At 36.8% G+C, this 17500-nt stretch overlaps 1 protein-coding gene across 2 annotated transcripts in view; it reads left to right on the forward strand.

Annotated features, from left to right (window-relative positions):
* The first annotated feature begins 1700 nt into the window (after positions 1-1700).
* The window catches only part of LOC138009078 (substance-P receptor-like), a 19433-nt gene continuing 3633 nt past the window's right edge, over positions 1701-17500 (forward strand). Inside the window, exons 1-3 of one of the 2 annotated variants that reach the window (XM_068856383.1) lie at positions 1705-1779; positions 6252-6301; positions 11454-11619. In XM_068856383.1, the coding sequence (XP_068712484.1) occupies positions 11601-11619 (19 nt within the window). In that variant the 5' untranslated portion in view covers positions 1705-1779; positions 6252-6301; positions 11454-11600. Of the gene's footprint in view, positions 1780-6251; positions 6302-11453; positions 11620-17500 lie in introns of both variants that reach the window. The other variant, XM_068856382.1, reaches the window with a different exon arrangement.

The raw sequence follows: 17500 nt of genomic DNA on the forward strand, positions 1-17500 counted from the left end.
GGTTAGAGCATCCGACTAGATCACGGAAGCCGTGGGTTCGAATCCCAACTGGGGCTCCGTTTTTTTCCGAGTTCCCAATGGATTCTACATTTCTTCATTTTTTTCCTGCTCTAATTAAGATTTTATCGGTACCAAGCAAAGCCTTGGTATTTGTAAATTTTCAATTGAGCTTTAAAACGAAGGAAAACCTGCCTTCAAGTTCACATGCTTAATCGCTGTCATCATATGGGCTATCATGCAATTTACTAAACGCGTTGCGTGACAACGAGCCATGGATGTTTTCTGCTCACCAAACTCTTCACCCTGATCCTCTTTTGTCTTTCTTTTTGATTGTAAGTCATTTAAGTAAGTCGTTGTAGGTCATTGTAGGTCATTGTAGGGCATTGTAGGTCATTGCAGGATATTGTAGGTCATTGTAGCTCATTGTAGGTCATTCCTTGTTTTAGTAACTGCGTCTCAAAGTTGTTTGGTATACTACAATACCATACCACGTAGGCGCATTATACTAAGTTCGACTACAAACTAAGTTGCTCTTCAGTATATCACGCAATAAGAAAACCACATAATCATCCATAACATCTTACCCATACAGTCCAGTCTGTTTCGTGCTGGTATTGTTTGAAATATACAAGGAAAAGGAAAACAACTGGAAAGAGTATGCATGGACAGTTTCTGAAAGACGTTGAAGGAAATGATTTGTTCGAAAAGCTGGAAATGGTGGAGTCACGGGGGCGACCTGAAGCGTCCCACTGAGGCAGTGATTATTCTTTTGTCTTAGTGCTAATCATCCTCACTAGCCTCACTTTGGCGCAAAAAGTCTTTTGAATTTTGCTCATGCTAATGAGGCTAGTAAGGATGATAAGCATAAAGACAAAAGAATAATTACTTAGCTGCAATTTCTGTACAGTCTATCTAGTAATAGTTGAAACTGAAACCGACGCCATTACAAGCTGGCCTTCTTTGTGTAATAAAATACCGTGGATTGTCTCCTTCATGTCTACCGGCTATATCCAATGTGGCGAACGACGAACATAACTGGGAACACCTGCTTACTAGTATATACCGTCATAATCGTGTCAAATGTCACTGTTTGGCGTCAAGACTATCAATTGTTTTACCAGGTTTATTTACTCCTGTAACTTTTCGCTATTGCTGTTTCACGTGAATACCAAGTGAAAATGATTGACGTTTAGTTTTTATTTTTAGGTAGATCATGTAATGTAGTTCTAAGCAGCCTAAGCGAACCTTCAACTGCCTTCTTGTTAAGCGTTTAAGATGAAAAGAGTCAGGGAGAGATAACTCAGGTTCTAGTTGGTGTGAACAGTCAGAAGGCAGTAAGGAAGATCACGAACATTGGTATATCAAATGGTTCTTGAGAGAAACAATTTAACATTATTCATAAGAAGACTTTCAATAAATCATTCCAAATAGGAATGAGCAGATCATACTTCATAAATGCTCATGACGCTTTCAGTGCAAAAGTATATAACACAGGAAATATCAAAACTGGTGTAAAGTGACAACTAGTCACAGGATGATCATTCCACCTGTTCCGCAAATACTGTGTTTATCAATCATTGGTGGATAGCCTGATAGCCTGACGAGCAAACAATAAAAAATGTTAATTACGACATCCTTAATAGGCTTTGCAAAGGATTCCGAGAGTTGAAACCTTCACGCTGCAGTGCTAGGTATAGTACTTGAATTCAATTGTTTACAGTTTTGCTGTTTCTACTTGCGTGGCACTGACTTATAGCAGTCTTCGGAGACTCTTTTCAGGTAAATATCGAGAACAGTATCAAACAGTATAAAACAAGAGTCTGCGATTACGAAGTTGCTGAAGACCACGTTGATGTTTGATTCATGAATTAACGTGTGTTTACAATTCGTACATGGTGAAGTAGGTTCGTTCAAGTTCAGTTTGTCAGATGAAAGTGGTCTGCAGTTGTCAATATGACAACGAGTACGATGTATTCATCGACTAAATCCCTGTAGATTTTTGGTGATTTCGATTTTGCAAAGATATCCGTTGCTGGAATTGAAAAGCACAAGGCTCGGTGAAGTTTCTGATCATCCTTATTTATATTATGAGAAGTATAGGGAAGGCGATTTCTTGATCAAATCAACAATTAGATTGCATTGCATCGTACGTTTTATATTTTTAAGCAATACGATCACTTTGTTAAATTAGTCGTTACGGTAGTAATTCAGTCTCTCCTACACGTATTACATTTTGGGTGCAAGATAGCAAGTTGGTTTCGGACGCGTGGAGTTTTCATGTCAAAAGATTTCAGTATAAGTTACATCAAAAACACAAAATGCTACAACTAGAGAAAGGGAAAGACAAAGAGGATCGTGTTTATCACTTCACGAGAAGCAGAAAATCCTTCTGACATCTGTCAGCACGAGCAAAATTGCTGTAAGAAAGTATTCTTAATTACATTTCCATGCACAAATTAATTTACTTTATAGTAATTGCTTCTAAGCTGCCCTTGTTACCACAAATAACAGTTAACAGCATATTACATGCAGTGTACCCAGGTATAAAAATCTAGCCTTCGTTTTGGCCTCACCGTCTGTTTATAAAATGCGTAAATAACCGATAAATTTTCATGAAGTCTACAATCTTTGTTAACTTCACAGACACTATTTATATTCTGGAATTATACGAGATCTTTTTTGCAAACACGTTTCGGCCTCAGAGAAACTTGCCCAGACACTTCCTCTAGCGAATATTGGCTTTATTCATATTTGGCGGCATCGGTGTCACTTTCAATTTTTATTCCCACATTATAGTCCAAAGGTACCGATAATAAAGCTAATCCTATGATTTTAGGTTTAGAAGCAAGGCAAGGATGCCTTTCGTAGCAAAAGTTAAAGGTGACTTTTGGGGTCGTTGGATTTTGTTCATGATCGACATAAATTAGCAAACAGAAAAGTTGAATGTCAGATTGTTTTCTATGACGTGCTTTGGTTTCCTTCATGAATATAAATCTTGAATGAATTCATCGTATAACATGAGATCGGTAGGTACCTGAAGTACTTGCACTGGTTAACAAAAACAGATTTAGACTGTACAAGTGTATAGTCAAACTGCTTTATTGATAGCATGTGAAGCTCCAGAACTGAAATAGAACTGAAAAATGTTGAAAACAATTGGCTATCTTTTCAGATAAACAAAATGTTTCGGCGCTGGATCTCTGTAGATATAATTCCGATCAGTTCTGAGTTATCATTCGTATCTACGCAAAGCGGGTTTTGTGGTGTCTTTTTCAAGTGGATTATTACCTAAACATTTTGCGGCACATGAACAGTGAATTTGTCGTTACTTTTACTGTCAGCATAATCCTTTCAGAGTAATAAGCGCAAAAATGCAAACGTATTTTAAAGCTGTTGCCGATGATATACAAAGTTCTTAGTTATTTAATTATTCCATCTCCCTATCGAAACATAAAACCGAATGTTGATAACGTGGAAACATGTTGGAGACTTTTTTCAACAGGTGATTCTCACTCTAGATTGTTTTCGCCCAAACGACACGAAAGAACACTTTAACAGGAATCATTACAATTTGTCCTCACTAAATTTAGACTTCAAATATCCCTAGTAAAGGCATCATTTCTACAACTATAATTTCACGAAATACAGGTGAATCAAAGACAAAAGGATATGCCGAAATTATTGTTAATGCATAGCACAAAATGTAAGTAATTTGAGGTTATTTTTAGCCAGCAAATATATATGCCCGCAGTGGCGTGATTACAGCATTTAAACACAATAGTGTAAAAAAAAAATTATATCAGAGGACTTCCAGATGTGATGACGATAAGAGCTTTTAAGTCAAGATTTTCATCGGTGGAGAAAAAAACGTGTGTTGGTTTTCACGAGAACAGGTAGGTATTGCATATCGTCTATAAACTGAACACAAAACTAGTTTAGAAAGCACTCTGAATTACAAAGCCGGACCGCGGAGAGATTTTGAGGTCGAAACAGTGGCACACGCGAAGAAAAAAACACTGAGTTGCCTTAACAAAAATTTGTATGTATAAAAAAAAAATTAAAAAAAAACCGAGCCTCTCGTATACTTACATCTCAGGATAAATGCTATCGCTGAGAATTCTTCTGAACAGATCCTAAAGGGAAAATCTCTGCTGTATTCGAATTTTCAATGCCAATGCTTATCAAAGATATGTGGACTAGAGAAAAGACACTGATGATAAACTTTCCCTTACGAATAAGTGAGGCAAATCAACTTAAAAATTGATTCTAGTTCGTAGAGAAAAAAAAAAGAGCTTCGAATCGAAGAGTATCATCTCTAGTCAGTAAGTGTTCAGTACAGAAACCGACTAGGAACTGTTAGAAAATGCTGGACGACAGGCGATGTGCAATATAAAAAATGGTTGGTGATTTTTTTTCCCTGAAGAGTCACTGAAGCTTCTGCGTTTGCAATAGAAGTAGTAGATAATAGAAAATGATCATTCTTGAGATGTTTCACAGTGTAAATCAAAATTCGGGACCCTTGTGTCAAACGCGTTAGCTGTCTCAATGGATATACCTATAATATATATAAAGTCGGGTCTTGTGTTTATTTATATGATATTGCTTGACTATAAGCTTAAGGCTATGATCTCTAAATCACGCGGGGACGTCAATGTATTCGGCTCTTATAATATCAGGATCAGTAGAAGCGCGCAGAATATCATGGGTATTGTTCATGTTTGATTAGCAGGCGCCGCAAGTAAGTCTTGGGTAATGATGACGTAAAACGTGCAAAGTTAATGTGTTTTATGCAGTTTGTCTGCGTATGTATGAAAGACTTAATATATACTTCCTGTAAGTTCTTTCCTAAGCTCGTATATACATTCTCGGTAAAGTTGGTGTTAGTGAGTTTTATTCGATAAAATTTATTGTCTGTAAGGGCAATTTTTTGCCAGTTATCAATGTGACGTGATGATAGCTGAAATTGGGGCATTCAGCGAGCCTCGAAACATGATATATTCATAACTTTACAGCTCAACGAAGTCTGATCGTTTTTGCAGATTTTGTTTATCTCCTCCGGGGTTAATATCGTAATGCACCATTAAACCACGGAAACGTCTTCGATTGAAAGGTCTCCGAATTGGACAGCTCTTCGCAGTGGGGAGCTGTGGCATCTACTATTACTAGTATATACATTCTTTCAACTATTACTGTTTATAGTTTCTTGATTTTTTTGTGCCCAACTCCGATTTCTCCCGCAGCCATCCGCAAAACCGTTTCAGAATCAATGACCAATATCCAGGCTATAAACCTGTGTGTACGTGACTGCTATCTCTACATTGATAGGATAATATGCCAGTCACGTTAAGTGAGAATTTAATTACTAATTATGTACATCTTGGTAAGTTAATAGAGTAGGAACTGAACCCACAATATGAAAACAAAAGAGGCCTTTCGTAAAAGCAAGGCCCGTAAATTGACAATACAACAAAGAAGAGATTTAGCATGATAGAATTACGTGAAACGAAAAACATCCGGGTTCTCTTGTCATAAAAGGCATGACAGTTCTCCTATTCAACTCGACTCTGTCCACTTTACATGTTGCTCGATATCTGTAGCGACTGTAACAGGCAAGAAATGTGCTTAAATCAAACTAGTTTCTTAGTAACTTTAAAGTGGTACTATGATAAAAAAAAAAAATCTTTTTTTCTTCAGATTTTGAAAGTGCGAGTGCTCAAATCTGGCAAAATATAAGCTTTGGTTTTTATCCAAAGGCCATTTACTTTGAGTGTAGGTTTTCGATTTCACGGTCCGCCATTACTTACGTTCCAAACTGACCGATTGAACCTCAGAGGGTTGGATCTAGGGAAAAGTGACGTCATTTACTCATTAGTCTAAAGTGCTACTATGATCAGGAAAGATTAACAACGCCGTTTACCGTTTGGAAATATCTGCATTGGTTCCGGAGATATTTAAGTTTGAAAAATGCGTAAAATATGCAAATAAGAGGACTGATGACGTCATTCGCCCATCCCAATAGAACATCAAGTATATAAATAGAGCTATCTCGGTCAATTTGATGCGGAGATCATTGAAACTTGGTGGGCTAATAGTTCTACAGGCAACACTCCTACTGCGATAAAGAAATCGGTTCTCATGGACCCTCCGTCATTTCTAGTCTCCTCCAACTGTTTTTTTTTTTTTGTGATCTTAAGCTCGAAAAACATTTAACAGGGCCACAAAATCGACCTAACATATTTATATGCTTGCAGGATCATGCAGATGAGGCACCATTGACAAATATCAAAACAGAACGCCAAAGGTGGGCAGCAAAGCCTTTAACAGGGTAACAAACCTGGCACTCTCATATTGTGGAGCACATCTTCTAGAATCGTACCGCAAGGAATTACGCATTTCTGATACAAATTGGCTGAGATATCATTTTCATCATATTTGATCAAAATTCTGTTGAGTTTATGACGGTCATCACTTGGCTAACTTTAAAAACGTGACTATCTCTGGAACAAAAGAGATACTTATTTTTAGCAAACAGCATTATTCCTCTCTTGTACAGACTACATGTTTATGTCTTGTTATGATGGCTTAGATAGGAAAGATGCGAAATTTAAGCTTATCATAATGCAAAACACGAGTTTAAAAGTCCGAGTGCCCGAAACTCCCGTGCTGCATATTAATTCAGCCGCGTACACACGAATTGCATTCTTGAACTATTGAGTCTTCAGAGTCTTCGACGTCATTTACTCCTCGATCCAGCTCTCTCAAGATTTTAAAGTTAGGCCCGTTTTAAACGTCGCATTTCACAGGTGCCGAATCTAATGAAAATGAGCGAAAACAATAGATTTTTTCATTTGGATTAGATTCGGCACATGTGAAATGCGACGTTTAAAACGGGCCTTAGTAATGGCGGACTATTGCTGGTTTTCACTCACGTGATCAACAACCATGTTTTTCAACGAAAACAAAAGGAAGCGTTTGCATAATAATAGAGTTAAATTCCCGGAGGATTTGGTCGGGGCACCAACATGGCCGCCTTTTCTTTGTTTTGGGCACCAACATGGCGGTCGTGACGTCATGTGAAAACCGAGAATTGGTTTAAACAGGAAAATTCCAGTTGTAAACAGGTGTCTTTTTGAAATCAAGATTAAAATCTCGATCAGTTTCTGTTTAGTTAGCATAGCTTTGAAATCCAAAGGAAAATAGAAATTGTTTTTTGGTCATAGTAGCACTTTAATACATGCCATAATTGTCGGTGGCAAAATGCAAATCCAATGCAGTTCAGCCTGACGTTCGCCGTTTGCCATAAACGCGACGACTGAATCTGTTGATAGTGAAACGTGAACGCCACTGAAACATCATGTTTATCCATAAATAGTTTCTAAGAAATCTATCTCAAGTCTGGTCTGCTTAGAAGATAGTAATGACAAATAAGGCCATTATATATCATTCAATACATTAGAACATGCACGGTTCACTTGCCTTTGTGCCCAATGTTCACCGTAGGTCCATCCCAGATCTTTTCATCGTGTCCTGGCAAACTGTTTTAAGGAAGGTGCGTACTAATTCAAAGGTATTTTTGCGCGGTTTACTGAATATGCGAAAAATGCAGATGTTAACAAATGTTATTGAAATCCAAAAAGAAAATTGGGGGTAACCATGCACGCATTTTTCGAAGGTAGTTAATCAATAATATTTGTAAAAAGCTTTAATTTAAATACAAAGCAATGTAGGGCGTTCTTTTCCAAATTGAAGCTTTTCAATTGAAGCTTCAGAGATGCGTGGTTACCCCCAATTTTCTCTTTGGTTACCAAGATCTGAGTCTCTTGAGATTTCTACGACCATTTTTCAGCTTTTATGTAAAATTTTACTTTGGAATTGGTAATATACTTGTCGTATTTCATGCCTATTTGGCTTTCGCAATGACCGTGTTTCCTGGTCGTTGTATCGTACAGACTTTTTTTGTAAAAAGGGTCCAATTTTGTTTCCGCAGATCAACATTTTTGTACCTTTAAACTCAGTTTTATGAAAATCTCTCCATATCATTGAAAAATTAATAAAAAGCTTCCTCTTCAGAACAATATGATAGTATCGGGGAGCCAGCAGGTCATACATGCATGTGCTTTCCTGTCAGGGGCACTCAGGAAAAATGCTGCGCTTTGTTTGTTTGTTTGTTTGTTTTAACAGTCATACTAATATCAGAAAGACATCGCACTACGTTCATCTCATGCTTTCGCCAAGCACCTAAAGCCGTTTTAGAAATGCGTTCTTTGAGTTTCTTCTATGTCGATGTGCTACAATAAGAGAGATGATTCATCAAAATGGTGATCATATAAGACCTGCTCGCTCGCCCCGATACGATCAAATTGTTTTGAAGAGGTAGCTTTCTTTATTAATTTTTCAATGATATGGAGAGATTTTCAAAAACCTGTGTTTAAAGCTACAAAATTGGATTTTTTGTACTTTGTAAAAGGTCACTACTTTACACCACCAGGAAACATAGCCATTACGAAGGCTAGGAGCCATGAAATTCGGCTAGTATGTTAATAATTCCGATGTTAGAAGTAACGGTACGGTGACTTCATCAAAACGCATTTTCTTACTGTCAGTGGCTAATTACAGTGAACCCCGCGTTGCCGACCTCGATGTTTTTTCCATCATGTAGATTTTATTTATTTACTTATTTTTATGCCTTTTTCTACCCTATAAGTTATAAGCACAACCCAAAAATGCTGCCTTGCCTGAGCTGTGCTTACTGAGGGCAAAAATAGAACCAATTAACAATTTGAGTAAATGGCTATGGGTAAAATCCCATAGAAGTACACAATGGGAAAAAGAAGCATAAAAATCGTATTTGTAAGCAACTATTTCCTATTTTTCCCGCAGCATGTATATGTTGAACAGCTCCACTTATTGAGGTTAGCTCGAGGAATCATACTATTCACTTCAAAAGGCTGGAGGCTTTGGATTTTATCTTATTGAATACCGTCATGGAATGAAATATCGCGAATAGCTTAAACTAATGCAGTTTCCTGCTACAAATCAACTTCTAAAATGTATTATTACGCAATAATATACATAGTTAAATATATAATTGGTAACTTCAGTTAAGCCCCTTATCCCGTAGTTCACTTACTATAATTTCACCAGCTTGCAATCAATTTACTTTAACACTTAACGGCACATGCAGTAAAAATCCATTTTGCAAATGCATTTTTTAAATTATGTCCCTCGACTAGCTGATGAACCTTTTATCCTTTTCATGAGCAAATATTTTGTGGTTTTTCTCTTTGAACACTGAGTGAGAAACTTTTATTTTTTAATTATGATCGAACCAAGATTTTAGAAGATTTTATCTTTAACTGAATCATGTGGTCATAAGCAATACTGTGACGAAAAAAAAAAGGCGACTCCTGTTGTGGTAGATCGTATTGACAAACAAGCAAATTACTTAGTTTTCATAACGGATGGATTGTCGCTTGTCGCAAGCACGAGGAAAATAATAAAGCTTGAAAAGAAAATAATGTATATAACTGAACATGCCACTCAGACTGAAATGAAAGAATGATTTACCAAACAAAACTCCTGGTTAGGGTATCAGTGATTTGGTAGACGATTTTAACAATTTTGCATTTACTGAAGGCTCGTGCATAAGAGCATAGGGAGTATAACCAGCTTTAGGCTCTAGAGCAAAGGGTGCCTCCAGGTATGTGTTTAAATGTAATGGCGAAAATAGGTTAAGCTTTCCTGACTGACAACCTCTAACTTCTGTGTTTGAAAATATAATGGAAAGGATATTCTGCCAAGTTACTTGTACATGTCAGCTAACCCTTTTTAGTTTTTTCCAGTATAAAAAGATACGAATGAGAGAGAAAATACGTGATGCCTTAGAGCCAACAACTGAGAGCCGGGCCCTTTTATCACTTTTATAACCGGAAAACTCTTTAAAGTGACAGCGTTCAGCCAGTGTTTCATTAGAAAGAACAGATTTTTGACTACGAAATGAATTGCAATGAATGTACTGGCCTAAATTAATATAGAAAGCTTTGGATTCCAAATGACAAGTACAATTACTTAAATTGAATTTTTTAAAAGGAATAATTACATGCTTTACAGTGTGAAGAGCTTACTTAATGGCTGGCGACACAAAACTCGATTCCATTTGACGGCTCCTCAAGTCTCTTGCAATTAATTTTTCTTGATTACAAAATACATGGAATGGGATCGATGCTTCCAAGAATATATTCCTTCAAAACTGCCGAGTAAGGTGAAACAAGCTGGATTATCGTATCAGCATCAATAAAGTCCTCATATTCACCAAAAGCTGCAATGGAGTGGTTGACTCAGCATGTTTCGATTTCAGCTCTCAGTGTTCTTAATACAGTACTATATATCCTACAGGAAACATTTTGTTTTAATTTATTTGCCTTTTATCTTTGTTTAAGCCTTGTTTATGTTATGTTTAGGATGAAGCAATTTATATAAACCATTGTGATTACATATCTTACGATTTGGGATCAAATGTACCAATTGAAACCACCGTGAGAAGTTTTGCTTGAAGACATTCAGTTAATTCGTTGGATGTTTCTGCACGATCATTATTGAACTTCTAAGACCTTCATGTGGCACTTATACCTTACATATGAGAGAACTGTATTAGTTTAGGAAGACAAGGCCACTTCCAACGTTTTAGTCGTTAGTTAAAGTAGCAGTGGGCTTATTAACTTCAAAGAACATAAGGGAAGAATTCGAGAACTCGGATAAGCCGCGTGTAGAAGAAACAATACAGTTCGCCGTTGTTGTTTATTGGTGAAAATCACACCATATTTTTGCTTTGCTGGCCGACCACTGAAAGGAATAGTTTTACTTATCTCCCGGGGCAAGACATTCCCTGAGGTATCTGATGACAATTTCTGGAATTGGCAAAATCACGTTATCAAACTTTGGGTACTCGTGCAAGAGTCTGGTATTATGTCCGCTTTATTTCGTTAATGGACGTTATCGGAAGAGTTTAGGAAAATACCCTTAGGGAACGACCTCAGTCAGAAAAAGGTCTTGATTTAAAATCTTGCCTCAGTTAACACAAATAGTTTTGGTTCGTGTGTGGAGCAGCTTATTATCGAGTTATTAAATTTATATTCAAGTTTCAAGTCAATTAATGTTCAAAGTTTGCTCTTACAGTTCATGGCCTACATGCAATGCTTTTTTCCAGTAAAGAGTATATTTAAGTTTATTTATATTAAATACACTGAAGATAAACATTTCCCATTGTATCTGAATGATAATGTTCCTTGTTACAAGTGTCAGCTACACTGGAATATTATCATAAGAAATGAACCACTGTTCAATGAAATATAACCAACACCTGACACAAACCTCATAATAGTTATTGACAAGCTGATCAGTATTGAACATCCATTTTCCTAAAAACCTTATTACCTTTTGTATTTTGCTGTCAGTTGGGCACTTCAGTTCCATAAAAAGCACGGAGACAACCCAATCATCAAATCGAATCTTACTATAAAGCAAGTTTCGACGGATGTGGTGAGATCATCGCTAGCTAGACAGTGCTACAAGTACCTGGCACAACTGAGAGCAGTCCGAACATGTACGGTAACTATTCAGGTAAGCAAAGTCACATAGGTCTCAACTTTTTTCCAATTTTAGCGATCAACGAATTTGTGCTTATAAAATTGTATTTTGTGGTATAATATAATTTTTTTTAATTAATGTACAAAAAGAAACCTATAAAACTTAGAAATCCCTGATTCTTTACCTACCAGAAAGTATGGTTTTTATGCGACTGTTGCATGGCTGTAGTTTTCAACGGACGAATTTCGATCCATCACCGGGGAAGCAGAAGAATAAGAAAACAAACCGGCCGAAAGTACAAATTTTCTCCTATTGGTTTCTTGTTCGCATTCGAGCTAAAACTGTCCGACGTTGTAGGAAGGTGATAATTTTCGCGTACCTGTTTTCACCGTTCAGCTGACATTCTCTCGTCGATTATTGACAATTGCACCTCAATCGCGCGTATTAGTTAAAGACTAAAGAGGGGCGAAGGTTGCAAGATTTCGTGTTGCGCCGGAGAAAAAATCGCTCCAGTTCGGCGATTTAAGAGTCTGTTGTTAACTCATCGATAGCAAATAAAAACATCAGGGCTGAAACAATTGTATGAAGGAAAACAAAGTTGGAAACAAAGGTATCCTGGTAAGATTTTGAACCCATGAAAACGCAGGAAGAATTTGAGTGGAATTACCTGATTTGATATGCGCTGTGAAACTTTGATTTTAAAACAATCATTGGGCGACTCGCCTTTTAGTTTAAACCTTTTGGATAGCCCAGAACAAAAACAATAGCACGCCAGGTGTTATTTTTTAATATCAAAATTCGTTGCCAGTGCTCAGTGGTCGCGCATTTTCTGTTTACTCCATAACGATGCTAATGAGTGTAATAAATCTGTCATTGCAGTAGTCATATGAAGGGATTTACCTTAAGGAAAACAAAATTATTGAAGGATATCCTTGAAAGCGTTTACTTTTGCATCAGAAAGCGAAGATTGAGGTTTGACAGCCTTAAAACTAGCTTACCAAATCGGATTTTATAAGCTAAGCGAAATAATTGCAGTTAAAGGAACACCTCAAAGCAGTTGAAAACAAACGAGACTTGAACAAATCCAACCTTGAACGGACTCGAATGCCCTGCTATTGATCTGGTGCTGGTCGATTCTTATTTGTTCATCACGAGATTAGAGAAAATATTTCTTAGGATTAGTTCTGGACACCAACTTGGCTGCAGTTTCTTTGTTTAAATTAAGGGAACACCATCATAGAACATAAACGTAGGATAAGACAATTTGGAGTTTTAATATAATAATAATATTACACATCGGCGCCGCGTAGAGATGAAACACATGCTTGCATGAAAAAATAAAATAATAAAATAAAAAAAATCTCAAAACACAATCACGCGACTTCCAAAATAAATAATTATGTTACAGGTTGCAATCATAAAAAATGCAATTCCTTGATTGTGACTGGTTTAAAAAACTCCTATTTACCACTAATTTACTTACCAAGGTGTTATCGGACAGTTCAATAATAATGATTAATGAATGAATGAATGAATGAATGAATGAATGAATGAACGAATGAATGAACTTTATTTAAAGTGCCCCTGTGATAAAAAAAACCACTTCCTTTTTTCCTTCAGATTTTGAAAGTGTGTTTGGTTAACAACTGACTGGCAAAATTTTGAGCTTTGATTTTTATCCAAAGGCCGTTTACTTTGAGTGTACGTTTTGGATTTCACGGTCCGCCATTACTCACGTTCAAAACTGAACGATTGGACCTCAGACGGTTGGATCCAGGGAAACGTGACGTCAGAGGCTCACTAGCTTAAAATTTCAGCGTGTAAACGCAGCTTATTATATATGCAAAGCGTGAGTTAAAAAGTCTGAAACTTCCGTGCTGCATATTAATTCTGCGGCGTATACACGTATTGCATTATTAAACTAGTGAGCCTTCTACGTCATTTTCTCCTCGATCCAGCTCTCTCAAGAACATAATGTTCGTAATGGCGGACCATTAAATAGGAAAATTCCAGTTAAAATAAAGAGATGTCTTTTTAAAATCAAGGCTTAAAACGTGGGTCACTTAGTGCTTTGTTAACATAGTTTTGGTCACAGGGGAACTTTAAGTGTCAGAGTATTTAGCTAAATATAAGCTAATGGTGGACTCTAAAAGAACATTCCAAATACAAAATATAAATTAAAATAGGAACACAACAAGTGTTAAAAGCTAATTTAAAATGTTAAAAGTGTTAAGAGCTAATTTAAAATTTACAATCTTTTGTTAAAACAAAGAAAATTCATGTAAAACTATTTACATATCTTAATATCACTTATTTCAAAGAAAATCTAATATTTAATGTTCGCATAAAGTACAGTTGTTGCATGTGCCCTCAATATAAGAAGTCATGTCTTTCTTTCTAATGTTCCGCCCAAAATTGTCTGCGAAGGTTGCTGTCGATCACTTGGGGATAGTCTGGACCAAAGATATGGGCCCAGATATCTAATAGTGTGTTTTCCGTATCTTACTGTTGAATAGCGAGGTACATCAAAATCTGCATTTCTTAAGGAGTACACTTTATTTTTAAAATTGAAAAGTTCACCTATGTAGTCGGGGACCAAGCCATTTCTGACTTTATACATTAAAATCACAATCTCTTGAAGCCTTCTATTGTAGAGAGAGGGCAACTTTGCAAGTTGTAGAAGGTCTTTGTAAGTATCTGTTCTAGAGTTGTAGATTATTCTTAAAGCGCGTTCTTGCAGTCTCTCTAATTTTCTCCTCTTAGATTGCTTACAAAAATGCCATACAATTTGGCAATACGTAAGATGAGGAAGAATTGCTGTTAGATAAAGTAAGCGTCAGAGGACTTCGTGTCGTCCAATTCGGTCTGTAATCATACTCGGGATAAACAAATCGGACTCCAGCTGCGCGGTCGTCCGATTTTGTTATCACTCGTATGATTACAGACCAAGTTGGACTCCACTCGTCCTATTACCATTACAAATTAAATTCAGGTTTAAAAGATTTTGCCCCAGGTCATTTTATTTTAAAGTAGCTTGAATTAAAACAAATTCACCTAGACTAAAATGTTTCAAACAAGTTTATTATCAACTGTCGAAAAAAGGGCTTAACTTTTCCCTTTTTTGAAGGATGTAACAAAAAACTTGGGCCTGGATTTATTAGGGGATTAAAAATGAAAGCAACAAAAAAAAAAAAGAAAAAAAAAAAAAAGGAAGCGATAAACTATTCTGTCAACTCTTCTTGTATCTTCACTTCTCTGCTACCTTATCTCCATCATCTACCCCTTTCTTTGTTGCTATTTACAATCTTTACCGCTTCGTTACCTTACCTCTCTTTCTTTCCACGCCACTCCTGAGATTCGAACCTCGCACCATCGTACGTCTTTGATTACGTGTTCTCAGCATTTACCGCTATGCCAACCAGTTAACAATTGAACTTCAACTGTACATTTTTTCTAACACTGAAAGAGTTTAAACTATTTCCAAGCCCCCGCGGTAACTCCGATTTCGCACTTGCATACATGGCACTATGTGAGACTTAGGAAAATATAGCTTATCATCCGTTTTGGCAACCGGTAGAATTGCCAGCGGCGGTGTTTGTCTGAACTCCGAGTACTTTTTGGAAATGTTGAACGAGCTTAAGCAGTCTACAAAATGTATAACTAGGAACAATATTATTTATAGTTGGCGAATGTTATGAAGAAGCTAAAGGATGGCTAAAGAGCGAAAATGCTCAGATCTCTCCAGTCCAACAAAAGCGAAAATTGCCTGCAAGAAATGGGCTCTTGGTCGTCAACAGTGACAACAAAAATGTTGTTCCTAAAAAGGAATTGCATAGAACATCTCAGCTCAGAAGCACATTCAGCTACATGTTGTCAGCACGAGAGAGCAAAACAGAGAAATGAAGATCATTACTCAACGTATTCGTGGCTTTTTCCTCTCAGACATATAGAAACCCCAGAGTTGCCAGAAATTCTACTCTGGCATGGATGGTGGGATTTCCGACAAAGTTTCGATCTGACAATGGAAGGGAAGTTACGTTAGTTAAGTTAAGATGCTGATCATCGCCAAAAAAAAAAAAAAAAAAACACGAAAGCAAATCCTGAAAAATTCAGGCTTCTTTTCGTTACTGCTACGTAACGTTAATTAACAACTACAATGATCAGCATCTTACCTTGATTCAAATCAGTGTTCAAATAAATCAGTGTTCAAATCAGTGTTCAAATAAATGAGGCTCTCTGAAAGTGAGTAAATTAATGACTGACTTTGCCACAAATACAACGTTAAACATATTCGCGGTGAACCAAGGAATCCATTGATAGACTCAGACTAGTGGAACAGGCAAAGTTTTACAGTTTAATTATAGAAAAGAACTTGTCGCATTAAAGGGGAAGAAAAAAAAATGTCGAATTTATTAGCAGCACAGAAGTTCAACCTAGCACAGTAGTTAATCGTTCCGCCAAAGTCAAGAAATGCTGCAAACATGGAGAGAACAAGTGAAAGAGATTGACAACCAAATTGATAAGGCCATCTCCGTTTTTTTTCGTTTAGCGTCGAATGAGTTTCCTGATATTGGGTCGGACGTTCGAATTGAAAAAAAAAAAAAAAAACTAAAAAAGAGAAGAAGAACTCTCGGAAATAGGAGACCTGGTACCTCAGCATCATTGCTGTGGAGCCTGGAAACAACAAGACACGAACCCAAAATTAATATAAAATAAAATTAAGACAACATAGGAATAAGAAATTCTTATTCGACATAAAAATGGTTTAACTACGTCGTTAATCTTTTTTTTTCAGTTTTGAAAATGCCAAAAAAATAGGTCGGCCGGACGACGCTAAACGGAGAAAAAAAAGGAGAATGGCTTAAAAGGGTGACCATATCAGGCAAAAGAAAAATATTACAAGAAAAAAGTATACAAATCACAAAAAGAATATAACAAAATGAAAGAAGGAAGGCCCAAAAGCAGAAGTTCGAACTTCGGGATTTATATCTGGCGCTCAAATTAATCAAGAGGACATTACAAGGATTCGCCTCCTCATCCAAATGTACTACTTGCTCGAATTGAATAACTCATGCATGGCTTGAATAAGACTATGCCAAAATAATCACAAAGTTTTGATTTATCAGTATCTACATCTCCACAAAAAGAATGAGCAACAAACCCTTATTTGATCGTTCAAATAAATAACACTTACAAGAGCCTGCAAAATCGCTTCTGAGCAGTTGAAGAAAAAATATTTTTTCAACTACGCTATTAGGGGTTCAACTTAGTTTTGTTATTGTGACATTTCAAAGCGTATAAACTTGGTTTTGATTATATTATTTCAATGTAAGCAAAAGATCGAGCACGTAGTAATGATAACTAAGCAATAGCCTGCAATGCAGGCGTTTTTTGGCAGGCGGACGCTTGTTCAAGGGAACGTTCGCAATGAACAGCCATTTCATGACAGCACACAGCCGGTATAGGATCCTCCTCCTCCTCTCATTAATCAGGCCTCTGTTAGTTTCGCTATCCATGGTGTCGGCCATATCATATCAGCAATACATCATGTATGTTTCAGTGTTTCTTTGTTATTCCTTTGAACATATTTTGATATTGTCGACCAAGGCACTGCCCTCCTCAAGGTATTCAAAACCTCTGAGATAGAAAAGCAGAATTGGCTATCATCACGCACAGTATGCCTAACCCCAACCTTAATGCTAACCATTTAAAATAAGTGCTTAGACTTAATGACCATTAGTAACTCACGAAAAACGTACGCTAACCTTACTTCCAGCACAGATTTACTTTTTATCCTGAAGCGCTTCTTTACAAACTCTAAACTGGCTTATTGCCACTTCGTTTTCTGTCCCTTAAGTGGTGGTAGTGCAATTTTTCTTTCAGTTCCAAACCATGGTGGCTTTCATGCATGCTT

Source organism: Montipora foliosa, chromosome 6, assembly GCF_036669935.1.
Source record: "Montipora foliosa isolate CH-2021 chromosome 6, ASM3666993v2, whole genome shotgun sequence".
Classification (NCBI taxonomy): Eukaryota; Metazoa; Cnidaria; class Anthozoa; order Scleractinia; family Acroporidae; genus Montipora; species Montipora foliosa.